Source organism: Manis javanica, chromosome 9 (genome assembly GCF_040802235.1).
Source record: "Manis javanica isolate MJ-LG chromosome 9, MJ_LKY, whole genome shotgun sequence".
Taxonomy (NCBI): Eukaryota; Metazoa; Chordata; class Mammalia; order Pholidota; family Manidae; genus Manis; species Manis javanica.
The window spans coordinates 79,867,679-79,889,616 of record NC_133164.1 but is presented as its reverse complement, the minus strand read 5'-3'; the positions used below and the strand labels follow the sequence as shown (position 1 = coordinate 79,889,616).

General features: G+C 37.8%; 1 protein-coding gene across 3 annotated transcripts in view; it reads right to left on the bottom strand.

Annotated features, from left to right (window-relative positions):
- The window catches only part of LAMA1 (laminin subunit alpha 1), a 147,324-nt gene that overhangs the window by 100,882 nt on the left and 24,504 nt on the right, over positions 1–21,938 (bottom strand). For all 3 annotated transcript variants that reach the window (XM_037008353.2, XM_037008354.2, XM_037008355.2), the window contains exons 4-5: positions 1,522–1,764; positions 371–550 (exon numbers count right to left, since the gene is read on the bottom strand). In XM_037008353.2, coding sequence (XP_036864248.2) covers positions 371–550; positions 1,522–1,764 — 423 coding nt within the window. The remainder of the gene's footprint in view (positions 1–370; positions 551–1,521; positions 1,765–21,938) is intronic.

Sequence of the window (21,938 nt, the reverse complement as noted above, 5' to 3'; positions counted from 1 at the left end):
ACATTTAAAATCTGAACATCTTCTTGAACATAAATTATATCTTGAACTCTAAAATTTTAAGTGAAAAAAAAGAAGGAACAACCCTCACTTGTTCAAGATCAGATGTGGAGTTGGAGGAGAACGCGAAGTGATGCCATTACATTGAATACATGATGGAATCACGGGAAGGGGGCACAGTGAGGGGCCTGAGGACACAACGGCAGAACTGTCACCTATTCAAAGGTGGCAGTTTAAACAAAGCATATATAACAATCATCAATAAAATTAAAAAAGGGCCAACTTGGGAGGAAAAGGCCAACCAAGAGGAAAAGTCTTCCTCTCTTAAACAAAATGAACTTTCCACGAGGGGCAGGACGGCTGCCAGACTTACTCGTCTGCTGACGATAGGGTCGAGATCTCGAGGGTCACGGTGGCCGAGGGTCATAAGGTCAGCATTGAGGGTTCTGATGCGCTGTAAGCGAAGGCGGATGTATCGTGCAGAAGTAAATTCCAACAACCTGGGTGACAGATCGTCAGCACTTGGTCTGCCATTAATTAGTGATGTATGAATCTAAAGATAAAGACAGCAAAATAAACCAATGTGGATTTTAAGTATGCAAAAATATGCCCCTGGTTGTTTAACTTCAGGACATAACCGTTACAAATCAAACCAAACAACTAAGTTCTTAGAGAAATCTAACATTTGGTAACTCCTTGTGAACACCATGATCATAAAACATATTCAATTAATCTGAAATTATCCATTCCAGTGTTTCAGAGATTGCTGGAAACCTTTTCCCAGGACCATTTCTCCAAGACTGAGCGTGCTTCAACATGTACCATTCTGCTATGACTTCTCTGAACTGCCCCCTAAGTGCCATAATTAGGCTGTGGAGAGTGAGCAAAGGTGCCCAAGAGCTTTGTAATACCTGGGCCCTTAGTTAATCTCTGCCTTTGAAACAAGGCAGGGCTTGGTGCAGAGTTCCTGCTGCAAAGAGCACTTCAGAGAGTTTTTGTAGTTTTATCTCATCAAGCAAGGTGTTACTAAAGAATGGGTTGGTTTTGATTACATCCTCACTTTAATGAAATGCCTACAGTCTGGGCTCCTTGAGCACTCAGCTGGAGTACTTGACAAGCCATCTCCAATCCTTAACACTGACAAGGAAAAAAACTTCATGGAGAAAACTGGGAAGAATAACTCTCTCTTTAATATTTCAAAAAATGTTCTTGCCCTGGTGTCATAGTAAAGATGCTCCTGGGAGGATCTGATGGAGTTACTCAATCACCAGAGCTAAAACTGAGGGATCTCCTTGAAGGGAAGAAATCAATAAGGTGAAATATATCAGTTAGGATATTAATCATCGTTAGGCATCAGTCACTGATATCTTGCACATGGCTAGATAGTTATATTAAAGATCTCTGCAATCTGCACTGAGAGAGATATATTACTACTATTTAATGTTGGCTCTTACAGGGCTCTCTGAACATTTGAGGTCGGGGGGCTCTGTTGAAAACACAGATAACCTGCAGTGGGCAGAATACCTCTCCATGCTCGAGTGGCACCAGTCTAGAATAATATGAGGTGCAGATCACTTCGTCATCGGCCCTGTAAGTGGGTGGTCCTCGTCTTGGAGTTACATTGTAACGAGTCAAACACTCCGTGTCACTAACTGCATAATACTGCCAGGGGCTGAACTTGTTGCCATCCAGAGACCGCTCCAAAATCCAGTTTCCGGGTCGAGGGGCATTAGCTGCTTTGATGATGACATAGGCAACTTGAAAGACCTGAAACAAAGACACTGAGAAATCTCAATCAAGAACCAGTAGCAACTGCTCAAAAACCAGAGTGCCTCTTGAGAGAGCTCTTACATGATGATCCCCAATGTCTGAATGCTTTCTGAATTTAACTCGTGTTAATTAGCGATACATCTTCTAAATGTTCTTCCGTGGCATCTGTTTTCAAAATAAACTCAAAAAGTACCCACAAATAAATTATTATTACTAACAGTATTAATGTTAATATCAGTGCTTCTTCTTTTGTTTCTAATGTTTTTCTCCATCTGGATTCTGAATGATAGTAGCAGTAATATGTTATATTAATAGTAGTGTTAAATGTATTTCTCACAGCGAATATGAGAAAAAAATGTCCATGTCCATTGCATGTACGCTTATTGAATGGCTTAGAACCAAGGCACTGACAACCCTAAGCGCTGGCGAGGATGTGAACTCTCATTCACTGCTGAAGTGAATAAAAAATGGTATATATAGACTTTTTGGAGGACAGTTTATCAGTTTCTTACAAAACTAAACATGCTCTTACCATGCAACCCAGCAATTGCACTCCTTGTTATTTACCCAAGTGAACTAAAAACTTCTACAGGTGGATGGATAAACAAAGTGTGATACATCCATACAATACAATATTATTCAGTGATAAAAAGAAATAAGCTCTCACACTACAAAAGGACATGGAGTTTTACACCTCTAGCCTAAGGCTTGCCTGTCTCTCTGCGGTGACCCCTTGGAGCTGTCCTATTGCTGACAGAAGCCATGTGACTGTCCTACCTCCCATACTTAGATTTAACCTTTAAGATAAACATTTTATTCCCCAGTATTTTATATGGAACATTTCCTTTTTATTTCACCTTAATATAAAATAATGATACATTACTTAAAAAAAGAGACATGGAGTTTATAAATGCATATTGCTTAAATGCACATGGCTAAGTGAAAAAGCCAGTATGAAAAGGTTACATACTGTATGATTCCATACATGACATTCTGGAAAAGGTAAAACTATAGAGACAGTAAAAAGATCACTGGTTGCCAGGACCACAGGGGATTTTTAGGGCAGTGAAACTTTTCTGTATAATACTATAATGATAGACACACATCGTGGTACATCTGTCAAAACCCACAGAATGTGCATCACAAAGAGTGAAACAATGTAAATTATGCACTTAGTTAATATGGATATACCAATTGTTGGTTTATCAGTTAAAACAAATGTTCCACACTAATGCAACGTGTGAATAATAGGGGAAATAGATGGGGAGATATGAGAGGGGCATATGGGAACTCTGTACTTAAACCAAAAACTACTTGAAAAAATTAAAGACCATTAATTTAAAAAGAAATACAAAGAGAGCAGGGAGAAAGCAAACGGCAAAAAAGGGATGTTGATGAGCACTACCAGTATGAGGAGACTATCTGGATGAATCTAGGATTTGGAAGGGACCTTGTAGTGATCTAGCCCCAAATTCAGCACTAATGAGTCATCTCTCCAACAACTAGCCTTCTCAGAGCACTTGCAGAGACAGGAAATTCATTTGCCTCTAAAATTCTTTTGTTTCATGGAAACTTTTCCTGTGACAGAAAGGTCCAATATAGATCCAAGGTGCCTCATAAATAGTTACACTCTGGAGCTACAGAAAAGATGTTGATTGTACTTTCTTGTAACTGTACTTCAAATATTTAAACTTAACTACCATCTGTCACTTCCAGAGTCCAAAGTTTTCAGCTTCAGCTTTCTGATTATCTGAAAATATTTGTCATTTATAAAGACCTCATCACCTTGTCATGAAGCTTTGGACACAATCTTAATTTAAATTGCAGTCCCATAAACTGAACACAAATTTCAAATGCTTTCTGAGTTGGGAAGACATATTATGACAATATTATGTACTTTAGATTTCAGTAATTAAGCCTTCACAAGCATTTACTTCCATGAAAGTAAACTTAGATTAGTAACTTGAGCTAGGCATGCAAGCTACAATAGAATACCTTTTTCAAAGTGAACTGCCATTTATCCCAGATTTTCTCTAACCCAAATTGATACAGGCAATTGTTAAAAACTAGTCAACTACTTTTTATTTTGTAAGAAATTTATGTAATATATGTATATAAATGTGTATACACACATCTGTATTTATGTGATTATGTATACATGTGTTCATACACACATATGTGTGTATGTTGAGAGGAAGGTGTTACTCACTTACTCTAAGTCTTATTGCCTTTTAGTTTTTTGTTTTGTTTTTTTTTAGCTTCTCCCATCTTAGCCCTCACCAATTTCAGAAATATAAGAGCTCCTTAAAATTAACCCCCCATAAACCAAATAATTTTACATTCCCTTACTGAATTATTCTCTGAGAAAGACAGTTATATCTCATTATAATAACTCATCACCTATAATTACACCCCCAACTGAGTTTTGTCTGCAGGTGCTGTGTGTCTGACATTGTGACTGATCTATGTCCACATGCTATTGTCCTCTAAAACATAACCACTGTTTCTAAAGAACATTGGATATAAAATAATGTTCTCAGGTTTCAATAGAGGAAAATTAAGACCTGTGTAACTGTTAATACTTGGACTGGAACTGAATATTCAATGTTTAAAAATCTAGAAACATCTTTATCAATTAAAACCACTTTAAAAAATTAAAATAATGCAAAGACTATTTTGTCCTAGCACAAAGATCTCCAGAAAACTCCCCTGTGAACATAATTATGTGGTTTTTATTTTTGAAGCTTACTAAAAAACCCTTTTCCCCAATTTTATAATTCATTCATTCCATAATTTATGTATGTGTCCCTGATTTACTATGTTTTAATAATATTGAAACACCAAATACTTCTCAAAAGTTCCTGGCAATTAATCTTACTGTCTCCTCTACGACTAGCTCTGAAGAGCACCCAGCATTTGTTTTCTGGTGTGGTGGCTGTTACTTGCAGCTTTGCACAGGTGCAAGGCCGTCCTGGAGTACCTGATGGAATCCATCCTTAACAGCTTTTCATTTGGTTTTCAAACTGATGCCTAGGGACAACTTCATTTTTATTCATTAACTGTCCTATTGCTTTGCAAATATTTTAATCATGAAAGTACAACTTATGAGCATGTGGGTGGTGATCATTTACCACTGTTGAATACGTAAAATGACACTTTAAAAAGTGGAGGTACCAAGTGAGACAGTGTGATGAATAGTCCATGAGGGAGGGATAGAAGATGAGGACATTTATAAAGACAGCTGACATGAAATGTATTTACCTTCTGCTTTCCAATTTCACATTTTAAAGTAGGAAGAACCAGTAGTACTATCTCATGCATGTTAAAAGTTTTATGTGTGTCCTTTCATTTAATCCCAAGCAACCCCATGAGTTCAAATGATCACTGTGTCCATTTTACATATTTGGAAACCAATGTACAGAGAAGTTAGAAGACAAACTACTGAGTTTCAGGCCCCAGTAAAAAAACATATGACCTCATCCAAAGTCTTCAGCCATCATGCATACTCTAGATCATTATCCCCAAATGTCCACACACACTGAAGGTCACTGAACTTTCTTTAATAATACCAAAAAAAAAAAGATCTCCACATTTCCTTGGGACACGGGGTTCATATCTAAACAAGCCCAGTGGCAGTCATTCTGGTTAACTCTGGAGTTTCTGTTATGGCAGTCTGAGCTGCCATGAAGAGGGGGTGGGCAGTGGGGGGGGGATGGAGAGTGTGCAAGAAACAAAAATGAATGACAGCTAATGCTTATGTAGCACTTACCGTGGCCAGGGATGATGCGAAGTGCTTTGTTAGAATAAGGCTCTTCTAATGCTACAGTTACATTCTTCTTATGAAGTACATACTGTTATTTCCCCCACTTTACAGATGAGGAAACTGAGACACAGAAAAATTAAGTAATCTTCCCAGGATCTCACAGGTACTAACATGTATGTGGCAGGGCTTTGCGGTCTGTGCTCTTAGCCACTAATGGCTACTTCTGCAGATTGCAAGGGAAAGGAAGCTTGAAATCCCACGCTGAGGCAGCTGGCGAGTAATACCCAGTTGTCCAACCTCTTATTTCAAAACTATGTTCTTGAGCTTTCAGCAACCTCAGTTTCTATACTGAGAATTTAGTCAGAGGTCAGAAAATAACACCAAGTGGAAGAACAACCATAGTGGAAAAAGTCCAGGACAATCCCTCAAGGATTGGAATTAACTCTTGTCTTGATCAAGGCCTTGGGCTATGAAGCTGGACATTGTTCTCAAAGTTTCTCAGTGGTCCTCAAGCTCCCCAAATTGGAGACAAGGAAGCTGACTGAGAAAGGAACTGTGAGCTGTAAATCTGTGAAAAGAGGAACAGCATGCTATGAAGCATCTGAAACCACTTGTCACTTAAGTTACTTGTCTCAGTTGTGTTTCCCCAAAAATCATATGTTGAAGTTCAAAGCCCTAGTACCTCAGAATATGACTTTACAGGGAGACGGGTCTGTAAGGAGGCAGTGATGGTGAGATGAGGTCATATGGGGGGGTCTCTACTCCAATACCACCAGAGTCCTTAAAAGAAGAGACGACTGAGACACAGATGCACACAGACCTGGGCACACAGTGTGATGATACAGTCAAAAGCCACCGAAAGAAGAAATCAACCCTCCCACCATCTCCTGGACTTCCGGACTCCAGAACTACTAGTAAGCAAATGTCTGTTGTTTAAGCCACCCAGTCTGTGGTGTTTGCTATGGCAACCCTAGCAGGTGAACACAAGCTCTGATTCACCGACTGGGAGTTTGACCAAACAGGTCTTACACATCATATAGAAAAAGTGAGGGATTTCATGGAAATATATAGAATTGTAAACCTTTGCCCATGCTGTCCTTTTGCATGGTTGACTAAACTGCCTTTTCTCTCCTTGTAAGGTTGGCTGAACACAAACTGATGATGCAGGGCTTCACCAGATTCAGAGCCACTGCAGACCTGTCACCCCTGAGCTGATCCAGCCATTTTAAAATGCACTTTCATGCACTTGGGTTCCCACCCAGGGGCCTTTGTTAATGATCACCAGAATGCACACAGTGCCATGTAAACGAGGTACATGTACATCAAACACCACTTTCTACAGAAGAATCCAGACAGGAATTTTCATGTGGGCCTCAGTCTTAACTAAAATTTATTAAATCCACCTCAGGCACAGACGTCTGAAAAACACAGACAGCCTCATTCTCCAACACCAACTTCCCCTGTGCACAGGCAAGTGGAATCTCTCCTCTCCAGGGAAAGTGCCCCTCCTCTCTGTAGGACCTCTGCCCATAATCTGCAGGGGGTGCAGCTACCACTTGGGACTATCCCTCTGGAAATTCTCCTTACTAGCACTTACTTACCTATCTCCACGGCAGAAACCAAACAGTGAGTGGAGGAAGGTTTCCCTCTTACATGATGGAAATGAACTTTTCACAGACAAAAGATATTTAGGTTAAGAATAAAATTACATTTTAAAAAAGGGAGCTAAGTGTATGTGATAAGTAATATTGCTCAATTATCCCCATGAAAGTGCATTGTGCTTCTGAGCTTTATTTTTAATGACATTATTAGAAAATAAAATTCAAAATGAACACTTGAGTTAACATTTATGACTCAAGAATAAAGAAGTAATTGTTGACTAGAAGATTAATTACTAATGCAAATATGAATCACTTCTGGTTTTACAGAGTATCAATCATTAAAGTATCTAATCAATTGATAATCATGTGAAGTAGCAACAAAACTAAGCAGATAGAACAAGAAAAGTTTGGGGCTTAGGAGTTTACTTGACAAATAGGATACTTGTGATATATATCTTAGATAAATCTCTTATGGACAATTACCTTAAATTATAATTTTTACTATACTTTCACTCTTTTAAATACTTTTATTGTATTTTAGTTAGCCATTTTACTGTTATCTCATTGTTTAGAACCAGTATACAAAATAGACAAAAGGAAATAGCTCCATGAATGAGAAGGTACTTGTGGAATAAAACTATTTGTTTTTTAAATTTGGTGCTGTCATTAGAAGTACAAAATAAACATGTCAAAATCCAGTATCTTTTTTACCCATCTTTTCTTTTCTACCTTTTCTTTTTATTGGGGGGGGGCGGGAGAAGGGGAACTGGCTACCAATAGTGATAAATTTAGATCAAGGTTCTTTCTTTAAAATTCTTTAGATTCATGTCTCAGACTATCAAGGAATGCTAACTTTTTAGACCATGCTCAGATATTTCAAGTAGACATTAAAATAAAGCCAAAGTAAGAAAGATAACCACCAACAAATGGAGGGCATAGAGATATGAGCCCATCTAAAAAGTAGATAGTAACCTGTAACCAGCAATCTGAAGATGGGCAACGGATATTTAAAACACCTGTCGGAAGTAGTTCTGTGCGTCATCAACTAGACAAGCTGTTTCAAAAAGAGCCCATCAGTGTGCTGTGCCACGGACCAAGCGTCACTATTTCCATTTGAGGACGACTAGTAGGTATCACTTTAAGAAGTCAAAAGGAAGACACTGGTTTTCAGTCCCTATCTCAATGTATTTCTCCACATAATTGCTCCCAAAGCTCAATTTCAGCAAGTGTTCTGAAACGATTTTGCTAAGTTTTGTGGAAGATTCGTTGGAACTAACCCAAAGGCACAACCAGGCATGTCCCCAAATGCCCTTTGTGGGGATCTTCACTGTTTCTCCCTCCCTGTAAGTGTCCTGTGACAGCCCAGCATGCCTACGAAGAGATAAACCCACTGGCAGAATGCAGTTACAGGTCATGCTCATCTGAGAAATGGAAAAAGCACCTTTACTGTCTCCCAACTCTGAATCCCCACCTCAGTCAGAGCTATATGTTTTTACTTATGAATATCTTAGCCTTTAAAATTCACTAGGCTTTTCCTTGAAAATGCAATTCCCCATTTGTTCATGTGGGAGCGGAAGTAGTAATAAACAACATTCCTTTCTTTCCCTACTGATTGTGGAAATAGACCTTGAAATCTGTCATGAAGATAGAAGAAAGAAATCAGCAATATTCCAGAAAAAAAGCAAAACTGGAGGCTGTGGCTTCAATGGGTGGCTATGGAGGTCTTCCCAGCACACCGTGTCTGTGTCACAGCTGAGCAACACCTGCACAGCTGCTTGGGGGCCCTGCCTGTGTGTCAGTCTGGACCTGTGTGTTCTGAACATAATCAGCCCAAAAAAAGACAAGCAGAGATGTGGCCCTAGGGGAGGGAGAAGAGTTAGCTTGCTCTCAGCCAGAAAAATCACTGCTGCTTTCCTGGAGAGGATGAGGGATGGGCAGAGAAGCAGAGATGTTTCTTTTAGAGATGCTCCCCACAGGGACACATGAGGCAGGGAGCAAGGGATGCACCCAAAAGTTTTTCACTTAAGGTTCATTCAATTAACATTGGATGAGCATCTTCTTTGTAATAGGGACTGTGGCAGGTGCTACAAATATAACAGGGAAGTGGGGAACACAGTCATTTCCCATAGGCTGGACGCCCTTATGGGAAAGCCAGAGGTTGACCAAGTCCCCCAGGATGAAGGACAGAGGTTAGGGGATTACAGATGCAGAGGGACAGGGAGCACAGACCTGCGGGCCAGAGCAGGGAGCTGGGTGGGAACTGCAGGAGAAACCTGGTTGGCTTGAGCGCAGATCAAGGGAAGGAGACTGAACCTCGTGCCACTATTTGCACCATGTTAAGACTTCAGACCATTAGAGGATCTTACACCACGGACTTAGGTGTAGCCAAAGATGAAAAGACCCCAGGATTTTATGTTGGTGCCATGAAACCATGGGAGATGGTGGCAATGATGTAGTAAAGACCAAGACTAAAGTAGAGAAAAAAGTGAGTTGGTCTTAAAGAGTTTTCTCAAAAGTGAGTCAGTCTTTATTAAAGAGTTTTCTCAAACTCTTTAAATGAGAAAGAAAGCACAAAGAGGCCAAGCAGTGCTTTCCTTCTTCAGTGAGATCCTCTCTCCACCTCAGGAAGATAGGAGAGGCCTCTTCTATGTGGCCCCCAAACCCACAGTTCCCCTCCCTTCCTCAGTTTAGAGAACTTCTGGATTAAAACATTCGAAAACCCAATCTTAGTCCTCACATTGACCTATCATTCCCCAGTTGATCTCCCAATGGCTAGCAGCTTACAGCCTCCCACCATTTTTACCATCCCTTACCATGAGAACACACAGTGTCATCATGTCCTACAGAAGTAAAAGGGGCCCCTAAGCATTAAGCCACCAGGCCATACTGTCTAGAAAAGCTGTGCAGATCTGTACTTGACTAACTCCATTAAACATTAACTTATCAGTTATACATTTACAACTCCTAGAAACAATAATTATGTGTTCCTTTCCTTTGGTCACTAAATCTAACTTAATTTTTTGTAGATTTAGTGCTAGAGAGATGAGAAAGCTTTTTTTTCTGTTTCTGTAAGATTTCATTCTTTACATGCAAGCTTGGTTTATATTCACCTTGAAGATTCTCATTTTCCTTTGGATCTAACTTCATTGAACATCTATCATTTGTCAGGCATCAAACTGACAAATTACCTGTAAAGTTTATTTTAAAAGGGAATATCTAAATAAGGGTCATATGTAGGAAGGCTTTTGTTTAATTAAAAAGATGTGGTGGGAATGTAAAATGGTATAGCCATTATGAAAAACAGTAGGGCAGTTTGTCAAAAAGTTAAACACTGAAATACCATATGACCCAGAAATTCCACTTCTGAACATATACCCACAAGAACAAAAAGCAGGGACTGACACAGATGTTTGTACCCTGATGTCTACAGCAACACCATTCACAATAGCAAAGAAATAGAAACAACCCAAATACCTGTCAATGGATAAATGGCTAACCAAACTCTGGGATAGCCATACAATGGAATATTATTCAGCCTGAAAAAGGATTGAAATTCTGATACGTCCTACAATGTGGATGAATATAGAAGACATTATGATAAGTGATACAGGCCAGACACAAAAAGACAAATACTGTATGACTCCACTTATAGAAATTACCTAGAGTAGTCAGATTCACAGAGACTGAAATTAGAATTATGATTAACTGGGGCAGGGGAGGGGAGGAATGGGGGCTTACTGCTTAGGATACAGAGTTTCAGTTTGGGAAGATGAAAAAACCCTAGAAATGAATAGTGGTTATGACTGTATAACAATTTGAGAATTTTTAATGCTACTGAACTGTAAACTTTGAAATAGTTAAAATAGTAAATTTTATGTTATTTATATTTACCACAAGAAAAAGAAGACATGAAAATAGGGAGAGAAAAGTGAATGGTATGAAGAGTCAACTTTGTATGGAAGATGAAGATTTCTAAACTGAATGTATTCCCAGCCAAGGCCTGCTCTGGAGAAGCCAATTAAGCCACTTGCAGGTCAAGCAAGCAGCTGAGATGGGATGTTTGAAATCTTATCTTTCCCATGATCCTATCTCTGTCATGTCCTTACTAAACTCTGATGAGGCATGATGATACTTCACAAAATACAAAATCAGAGCCTCAAATCATTAGGGTTCGAAAATGCAAGGAGGCCCTGGTGATGACTTGACTGAAGATCCACAGTTCATAAAGAATGCCTTCCTGCTTGGTGCTATTTCCTAAACAATCAGCTGACTTGGGGTAGCCCCTTCCTTTCCTGGCCCCATAGAGCAGTCTGGTAAAAAGCTGTGAATGACCCTAAATGGTGGCCATGTCCATGGAGGCCTACTAAATGGTGGTTTCGCTCTATTTCTGTGCTTCTTCATATGAAGAACAAAGGTGAATATCCTCTGATTACATGCCATGAGATAGTAAACACAAAACATTTTACATGGTAATACTGACAATTCACACAGTCACCTTCTGAGTATGGGGGGAAGGTCTTAGACAGTATCCAAACTGTACTAAATCAGTCATTTCATGGTTTTCTTTATAAAAGATCATTAATAGCCCAAATTTGATCCAAAAAGTACTAAAGAGGGGGTATGTGGGAACTCTCTGTACTTTACAGTTAATTTTCATAAATCTAAAGCTTCTCCACAGAATAAAGTCTATTAGTTTTCTAAACACACACACACACACACAACAAAACTATTTACACATATTACAGTGGTTATCAGGCACTCTAAGAAAGCAGTTGGCCAATGAGTGGTTTTAAGACTTCACCAACTCTCTCAGGATGTCTTGGTTCGGACAGCTGTGGCTGCTCAGCTAATGATCTGCAGGCTTTAATTGGATCTCACAGCTTTCCCAGGCTTCATTTCCGTAGCTTATGGTGCATACAGGGCAGGCCAGAGCGAGTCAGTGCTCTCCAAGTATTTGTGTATAAAGTTCAAAGGAGTCACAGGACTGAGGAGATGCAAGGGTACAGCGGGCAGCCGTCCCAGGCACTGGAGAGTTTCTGCCTTTATCACTGTTGTCTCACCAAGATCAGTGTTTATGAAGTTAGACTTCCAGAATCACTCTCCTCTATAACCTTCCCAAAAAGGCAGGGATCACCAGTTAATAAAATTTTGATTTCTTATGATCTAGAGAATTATAAAACTATATGTAATGTCTTCCATGATTCAGGCTAAAAATGATAAATCCAGAGGAGGTTTTCTGTACATGCCACTGCATTATTCATAATGAATAATTTGAACGTTAATATGTCATTCACTTACCTCACATTATAGGCATAGTATGAAATAATAAATAGAATAGTAAAAATATAGCATAAGTAGGCAAACACTTTATAAAATGCATGGTAGAGATGTAAGCTGTCAGATTTCTAATCACTTTCCCCAAGTGCCAGAGTTACTACTCTGACAACTGGCATCTCTCAAAAAGATGATAGAACTAATTTAGTTTTGTCCTCTTTGTTATAATCTGACTTGAAAATTATGTGTTGTTTCTTACACTGATATTCAAATATCTAAAATGACACCACCATTTCACAAAGCAATTTGAGTGCCTTACTAGAGATTAACACACATGACATTATTTATTCATGTGATGATAACAAAATAGACTAAACAAATATACAAATATTGTTTAACTATCTGAATTCAGCACAATGCTCTGAAATATATGCCCAATACAGTGACATAATATAAATAAATAAATAAGTTGTATTTGAATAAATGAACAAAGTAAATAATTTGCTTTTCAATTAGCAGAGAACAGAAAAGTAAAGAAAATTTTAATCTCTATGTTACTAGGAAGTTGTGAGATATGCACTTTCATTTACTGTTAGTGAGTATATAAACTCAACAATATTTTTGAAACATAAGGTAGTAAAGACCACATTTGAAAAATGTTGAAGCTCTTTGACTCAATCCATTTCTTGGAATTCACACTAAGAAATAATCCACACTATACCAACAGAAATATCCAAATGTTTGTTGCAGTACTACTATATAAAATTGAAAACACCTTAATGTCCAATAATGGGAGCAGGTTAAATAAATGATCATGTATCCAGATGATGACATATTATTCTGTTATTAAAAATTATTACAGGAATTTAGATGCTGGACATGCAGAAGAAATTGGTGCTGGCTCTCCTAGAAACCTAGAAAACTGGACAAAGGATATAAAAGAGTACTTCTAAAATATTGGACAGCAGGTAGCACAGGACAGTGACTCCTGGGAGAAGAGCTTTCTGCTTTTCTGTTCAGTGGTTTGTCAATCTTATAATAAATTTAAATAAACACATAGCCCCTGGCCAGCAATTCTACTCCTAGAGAAAGAAAAACATACACCCAGGAGAAAGACTTATATAGGAATGTGGACAGCAGCTTTGTTTATAATAGGCAAAAATGGTAGCCAGACCTAGTGGCTAAATAACTTCTGGAGATCTAATGCATAATATAGTGATTATTGTCAGCAATACTGTGTTATAAACCCCAAAGTTGCTAGGAGACTAGATCTTAATTGTTCTCAATACAAAAAGAAATGACAGTTATGTGATGTGATAGAGGTGTTAGTTAATGCTACTGGTAATACTATTGCAATATATACATGTATCAACCAACACATTGTACACTTTAAGCTTACACCATGTTATCTGTCAGTTGTATCTCAATAAAAAAATAGGCACTGACTAAATAAACAGGAATAACCCAAACAACCTAACAAAAGGTGGATGAATGGATTTTGATATACTCATGAAGTGAAATACTACTGAGAAGTAAAGAAACAAGCCATGTATACAGATAACAGTGGACGAACCACACAGCTAGTGTCAGAGAAAGAAGCCAGGCACAAAAAGGACACAACGTTTGATTCCATTTATATGACGTATAACGGGCAAAGTTAATCTAAAGTGAAAAACATTCAGAACAGTGGTTCTCTGGTGGCAGGGAGTTGGGGAGCATTGGCAGGGAGTTGGGGGGGCAAAGGGGAACTTTCTTGGGAAACATTCTGTGTCTTGATAAGGGTGTGGTTTACATGTGTGTGTCTGTACTGGTCAAAACTCATCCAACTGCACCCTTAAGGTGCATGCATTTTACTGTGTTTGAATTGTATCTAAATCAAAAGAAAAATTATAGAAAACATTTCTGATAGGACTGAATGTATTATTTGAGCTCCACACACATGCTTTCTGATGCTGCTCTCCGCCCCCCACACCCTTGCTCATTTCCTCCTTCCTTCCTTCCCCTGGTCCTTCCTTTGGGTTGTCTCTGACCCCTAAGCTGCTCCTCCTGTGCATTTTTCACGTGTCCTCAATCCCTGCACAACCTACATCTCCCACCAAAGCCATCTGCTTCCCTTCCTGTCTCCCCCACTAGACCAGAGCCCTTGAGGGTCAGGGTCAGCCTTTAGCAACTGAAGTAACAGTGATATTAACAAACATATATAAGGAACTCACTGTTTGTTGGGTACTTTCTCTATGCTAAGGGCTGTCCCTGGGTGTCATCATTGTCTTGTTTATCAATGAATCCTGAGACCCCAGCACCAATAAGCAGAGAGCATGCATTAGTAAATACATAGTGTTCTCCAGATATGATGGATTTGAACCAAAAAGTCATTAGAATTGAAAATGATTTTTTAAAACTTTTTTCCCTATATTTTTCTGTATTAAAAAAAAATTTCTTTTATATCAGAAAAAGGCAAGTTTCTGTATAGAGAAAAGGTCAATTAAAAACTTGTGAGACATTATAAAGTATAGTTGATGTATTCATGAGTTACTTTTTTATTTGTTACAGCATTCTTTTAAAAAATGAAGATGTTGCAATTCGAGTAGATTTCTAAATGAATATATGTATATATATTTACACATATATATAACAAATGTTAGAATGGATTTCAAACTACACTGTATTTTTCAAAGAAATATCTCTTCAGAAATTCAAACTCATCTTTTTTTAGCTTCAATATAAAACAGGAAGAAAAAGATATTTTAGAATAGACCTCCCTTTCTTTTCATAAATAAACAACAAGCTTTAATTTGAAGCCAAAATAGTTTGGGATAAGAAAGTATATTTTGACAGAGTCCTGAAACCTATCTTCACTAATTTCCCGGAATCCTCCACAAGGTTCAGTCTAAGAAGCCCTATTGCGTAAGATACACTGTAAGAATATGGCCAATACTCTGCCATTCAACACACACACACACACACACACGCAAAGGAAAAAGGGAGAAGGTTTGGTAAACTAAACTGTACTAAATGGAACAATGGTTACTGACAAACCATTGATAATACACGCATGATAAAGCTTAAAATAATCTTGTCAAGAAATGAAACTCTGTAATCTTCCTGATACGGGCTTCAATTATTTTTATTTATTCAGTTCACTTGTCATTAACACTGAACACTTTAAGGTACAATATTTGTATTCCCATTTGATCCTATAGCTCTTATGTTAGCCAAAGGTAAAGGTGTGGTGCCCAAAAGATAAGCTCTAGAAGGAGCTCTCAAAGAAGTCCTCAGAAGTCTGAGGCAGTGGGAGTATTAGAACTGGTCTCAAGTCCTTACCCCTCCTCGCGCTGACAGGTCGGGGTTGCTTCACTTGAGTCTCCACTGACTTCAGTGACTGGGTGGCCCACAAGAGCACAGGGGAAGTGATATGGTATGACTGGAGGGAGGCAGGTCTACATGGGAACACAATGTCTACCTCTTTCTCTGGAACACTCCTGCTGGAGCCCTGAACTGCCATATAGGCAATCTGCCTTAAGGGGGCCATGCCAGGAGGACGCCCACCCTAGCCCACGTGGAGTCCATACAGAGATGTCCTGAGGCCACCAGAAGGGAGAGCCTGGCCAGCCCCCAGCTACCCCACAGCCCTCTCCCTAGCTGCCCTGAATTCCTCCCCAGCTGCCCCCAAACCCCTCCCCAGGTGCCCAGAACCACTTCCCAGCTGCTCCAGCCCCTTCCCCAGCTGTCCTACCTCCGGCCCCCAAGGACTGCAGCCTTAGACACTCCCACTCAGTTGAGCCTCCCTGAAATCCTGACCCCCAGAACAGGGTAGATATAAAATACAAGTTGTGGTTTTATGCCATAAGGGTTTGCTTCTTACACAGCAATAGATAACTAGAAGAGAAACTGTGTATGACAAAATAAAATTAGATAAGAAAAATGTGGAAACAAAAGAAAGACATATCTATGATACTAGCAGCTCCACAGAGAAGGGGACTAAAAAGATAAAGATGTCTGAAGGACAAGAATTTAGTGTGGCTTACTTCCAAATCATGAAGAACTTAATATTTCTTTATATTCATTTTGCCAAACACATTCAAGAGAAACATAATAATATTTGAATTTGGTTGAGGCCAGTTTGAAGTAACAGAAAATTGAAATAGAATGAATCACTTTGAATAAAATACCAGTACACAGTAACAGAAATTTCTACCACAGTTTCCAGGAATCGTCTATGCTTGACCTCTTTTAAAAACAGTCAAGACTCATTTATAAAGAGAAGCTGCAATTTACATGCAGATTTTGTTCTAAAAGTCAAGAGTTTCTGTCTTAAGAATGTAAAATCTGCCTGTTTTCTTATTTACCCTGTCAATGTGCTTAGCAAACACTTTCTATTTGGATGATATAATAATATACCTAAATATAGTTCTGATCAATTTTTCAGAAACTTTGGGGTAAAAACAACAGACTTCCAAATTAATGAGGTCTTACAAAATCCAGCACACAACACAAGTAGCTCTTGTCTAAAGGTCTGCATAAAACAAAGGCCCTTCTGTGATTATGTTCCCACAACAAAGTGCTACTTCCTAATTAAACCTACACATAAAATGAAGCACCACTTCAAAAGGCAGCTTTCTTTTCAATGCCAGAGGTATGTTTCTTTTTTCACAAAACATATTTTATCTTCTAAAGGAACACTACAATTTTAAACTCACAAGTCTGTCCACTCCTAGTGAAATGTTTGCCCAGTTTTAAACATTTTTAGAGAATGCAAAACATTGATTCCTTTTCCTGCTTCTTGGCCAAAAAGTACTTTAGGTAGCACCCAGATCTACAAGGACCCGCAAAGTCAGGAAAGAAGTGTCAGTGACACTCTGCCCCATTCACTGGTGAGAAGCCCTGAAGAGTGGCAATGTGGGCAAAGAGGAGGGGAGCAGCTTAGGAAGAATCTGAACACTCCCAAATCAGGAGGAAACTGTAAGAGCTCTGGCCAGTCTCCCCACAAAGTCACAATGCAAAGGAAAAGCACATAGTAGACCAGAAACTAATGAGGCAAGGCGAGGGAGCACAGTGCAGAAGAAATGAAATAACCCAGTCTCCTATCCCAGCTGCAGCACGTAGAGCCATGTGACTGTGGGCAAGCCAGCCAACTGCTCTAGGCTGTGCTTTTCTTACCTCCTAAGTGGAGAGCATCATGTATTCCAGGACTGCAGAGAAGAGACGACACAATATGGGTGAGGAAAAAAATGCTGTATAGTCTGTAACTATGCTTATATATGTATGTGCATAGATTTCTACATGTATGCATTGCATATGAGTATACAACATATAGATTGTGTATTCTTCTACATATATAGATACCTTATTGAAATATAATTGATATACAATATTATATTGGTTTCAGGTGTACAACATAGTGATTCAACAATTATAAGACATTATTACTTGCTCATCACAGTAAGTGTAGTTGCCATCTGTCACCACACAAAGCTATTATATTTTACAATATTTACTATATTCCCAATACTGTACTTTCATCCCCATCACTAACTTATTTAGTGATGTGATTTTGTGCCTCTTCATCCCCTTCACTTATTTCACCCATCCCTCTAGGTCTTATATGCTACATGTAGATTGCATACATACTATACATAAAATTCTATAACACCATTTACTAAATTCTATATTATTCTAAATTCTATATATTACCTTTAGATTATATACTATATATAATCAGTATACTACATACAGATTCCTATACTTGTATATTGCACATACATATTCATGTATATGTATAAATTCCTATTACATACAGCCAGTAGACATTCCTTTAATTAAAACTAACCACAAACTTGTAATAACAACTTTGAAATTGATTTGTATTCCTTGTATTACTTCACTGGCATACACAGGAAATCAATCCTTTTTCATGGAAAGCTTGTTATTACTCAATAACAAATAGAAGAATGTTAGTGCAGTTTTAAAAGTTATTAATAATGAGTTTTAGTTATATTGGGAAGTGCTCATGCTATAAAGTTAAATAAAACATCAGGACATTGACAGAGATGTCATTAATCTCAGCTGAAGGGATGTCATCCAATGAGGCAGACAGAGCACAGGCTCTTGAATCTCAGGGAATCCTACTCTTGAGCAAGTTTCCTAAGCTCCCTAAGACTCAGTTTTGTCATTTGTCAAAAGGAGGTAACACAAGGACCAAACTCAAAGAGTGAATATGAAGATTCAATGTCAGAGCACAGAGCCCTGAGATATACCTAGGACTTGAATTTTCATATGGAAATTCTATGTTTGACTTTTTGAGGAACCACCATACTGCTTTCCACAGTGCTATACCATTTTACATTCCCACCAGCAATGCATAATAATTTTGATTTTTCCACATCTTCACCAATCCTTGTTATTTTGTTTTGTTTTTCTTTATAATTGCCATGTTCATGGGTATGAAGTAATATTGCATTGTGGTTTTAATTTCCATTTCCCTAATGATTAAAGATGCTGAGCATGTTTTCATCTACCTAGTGCATTAACTTTGAAAGAAATGTGTCTGAAACTAGAAACCCTTGGGTTCTTCCATTCAGAAACTCTACCATAAAGAACACATTTGTATTTATTTAGCAAAGCTCAAAAGATTACTGACAATCATAAAATTCAAGAGCCATCAAATGGGCATGCTCTATCTTGCTTAGAATTATTTCTTTAAAAGTTACATTTTCACAAAAGATCTCTGACTCAGTTCAGTGGTATATGCTAACGAACAAGCCTTGAGGTCACTAGACAGTGATCAATACTTTATTATGGAAACTCCCCACATATATGTTAGTTTTATATTTGCTAAAGTGATCCTTAAGCTTTATTTGTCTTAAAAATATCATATTCAATTCCCAAGGATTTTTTTTAAAGTAAGATATCACTAAATATCTAGCAGCCTAAGTTCTAAAATATTGTGGATCAATGCAAAAATGAATAGCAGCATTATTTTAAAGAAGTAAATAAATAAAAGTAATCATTCCTCTGCTAATATGTTACTAGGGCAAACAGTCTAGTTAAATCTTACTGCAAACTATACAACATTTATGGACTTTCTGATAACACCACTTTTTACCTTTTCCTTAGTTTTCAGGTAACTAAACATCATACACAGAGGGTAAAAATGCTGTAATTTCAACAGGGTCCTCAACACTAGAGAATCAAGAATGGGATAAATGTCTTTAGCATCTAATGAACTTGACTAATTTGGTCATAAAACCTCAGTAGCTGACATATTTATTAAGTTAACGTGAACACACTTACAACATGGAGTTGTTATGACTCCTGATAAGACTAAAGTCTGTCTGTAATTTGACTTTAGAAATCTGTTCTTCAGATTTTATATTTTTACAGGACTGAAACGAAGCAGTTGAAAGGCTTGTTTGTTGATTGTCATCTTTTAATTAGGCGAGGAAGTAAAAAGAGGAGGGAAATGTGAAAAAAAAAACACATTCACACAGTAATTCATTCAGTGCCTCAACTCTGCCAAAGTCTGGGCTTGCAAGTGTGAAAAAGACAGCGCCCAGGCCAATTAACAGGGAAGGAGAGGAAGAGAAAGAAGAAGAGGAAGGGGAAGAAAACAGCTGTGGTGCTTGCCCTTCTGGGGTACAGCATCTAGAAATTATCTAGTAGCTGGTTAATGGCTGGCTTGACAGGGAAACACTAATTCTGACAATGGAAAAAGTCATCAGAAAGTGTAGCTATGCTCTAGTCTGAGTATCAGGGAAACCTAGGAAATAAAGATGAGATGTGGGAGAGAAAGAAAGGAAACTTCATCAGGGAGAGATCTGGCTGTCAGCTACACAAGATTCAAACTTAGCCTCATTACTAGTGAGATAACCAGGACTGTGTCCAGTAAAGTAGCCAGGATCACCAGTGACGTGCTCTGGCCAAAAATATTTAACCGGAATGTAATTAAGTCTTTTGAGCTGAGTTTAGTTTTTAGGAAATAGAGGGCATAAAGGTACATGTCAATGAAAGCATGAAGAAATAAACCAACAAATCCTGAATGTGGATGTCCTGCAAGGTAACTGGCCTAGTTTATTTAAAAAGTCAGTATCATTTTTAAAAAGTATCATTTAAAAATGTATCATATAAGAAAATGATAAATGATTTAAAAAAAGCAAGAAATTCAGATTAGAAGAGGTATTAGAAGCATAACAATCAAATACTGTGAGTGGTCCTTGTTGAATCCTAGTTTGAAAAAAAAAGAAAAAAGCTACAGAAGACAGTGGTGGATAAACTGGGAAAATCCAACACAGATGGCGAAATAATTATTAGGAAATTATGGTGAATTTTGTTCAGGGTGCCAATGGCATGGTGCCTATTCAGAACAAATCTCTTCATTTTTTGAAGATACAAAAATATTGTATTAGTATACAGTTACAGTGACTGCCACTCACTTGAAGTCTGTTCAGCAAGATGAAACCAACATGATGAAGCGTTTAACAGTCCTTGAATCCCAGGAGTGGGTATACACATGCTCACTGTAATATGCTTCCCATGTATTAAAAAATGCTCACAATAAAAAGCCTTGACAAGTAAATTTGAGAGATATTTTTGCAGATATAAGCTAAATGCACATTTTTAAAAATTGAAACACAACAAAATTTTACACTGTGTAAAAGGTAAACATATTTCTGAGTACCAGTTGCTTTAACTAATCTTTATTTGGAAGCTTATCTAAAAACACTGAAAATTACCTGGAGATTTACACTATATGTACAAGGCTATTGTTGAAATATGCCTTAAAGACCTAAAACAGATGGTCTCCAAGAGTTCCTTAAGCTAACTTGGGTCAACCTAAAGCAAAAGAGTTCCCTTCAGAATGAAGTCAAACCTGAGACACTGCAGTAGTCTAACGTGGATTGAATCTATTTGGAAAATGTTCAGCTGTTAGTTTAACCAAACCCATATGCATCACATTCTTAATCATTCTTAATGATGAAAATGGTTATATATTTTTTCTTTAAAAAAATAATAAATTGAAAAGGTGATTGGAAAAATCAAAATCTCCTGCAGAAGAATTCTTATCACAGAAATAAAAACAAAGGCCAGGCCAAAAATGGGACTTTTTTCTCTTTTTCTTTAGGGGGGTTGAAAAATTCAAGATGTGATATATTAATTCAACACATATAGCTGGAAATTATCCAAAGTTGCTATTTTACTTAAATAAATACTATTAACCTAAACTTAGAAAAACGTCCCCTGAACTTCACATTTTGATTCCTTATATACTGTTATTATTAAGGATCAAACTTTGTGTATGAATATACACAGTATTACCTTATCTTCTACTTAAAAATCCTGTGCATTTTAAAGATACCAGTTATTCAAAGAATGTTGATTATCTGTCATTAAATTTCCAAAATTCCTATTTCAATTCTGCAGTACAAATTTCAACTATTCGTCTCTTTCAACTGATATTTCACATGATGTCAATAAGTCCTAACATAAGAGGAATTCAATGGAAATAAATAAGAATGCCAGGTAATGACTTTTCGAGA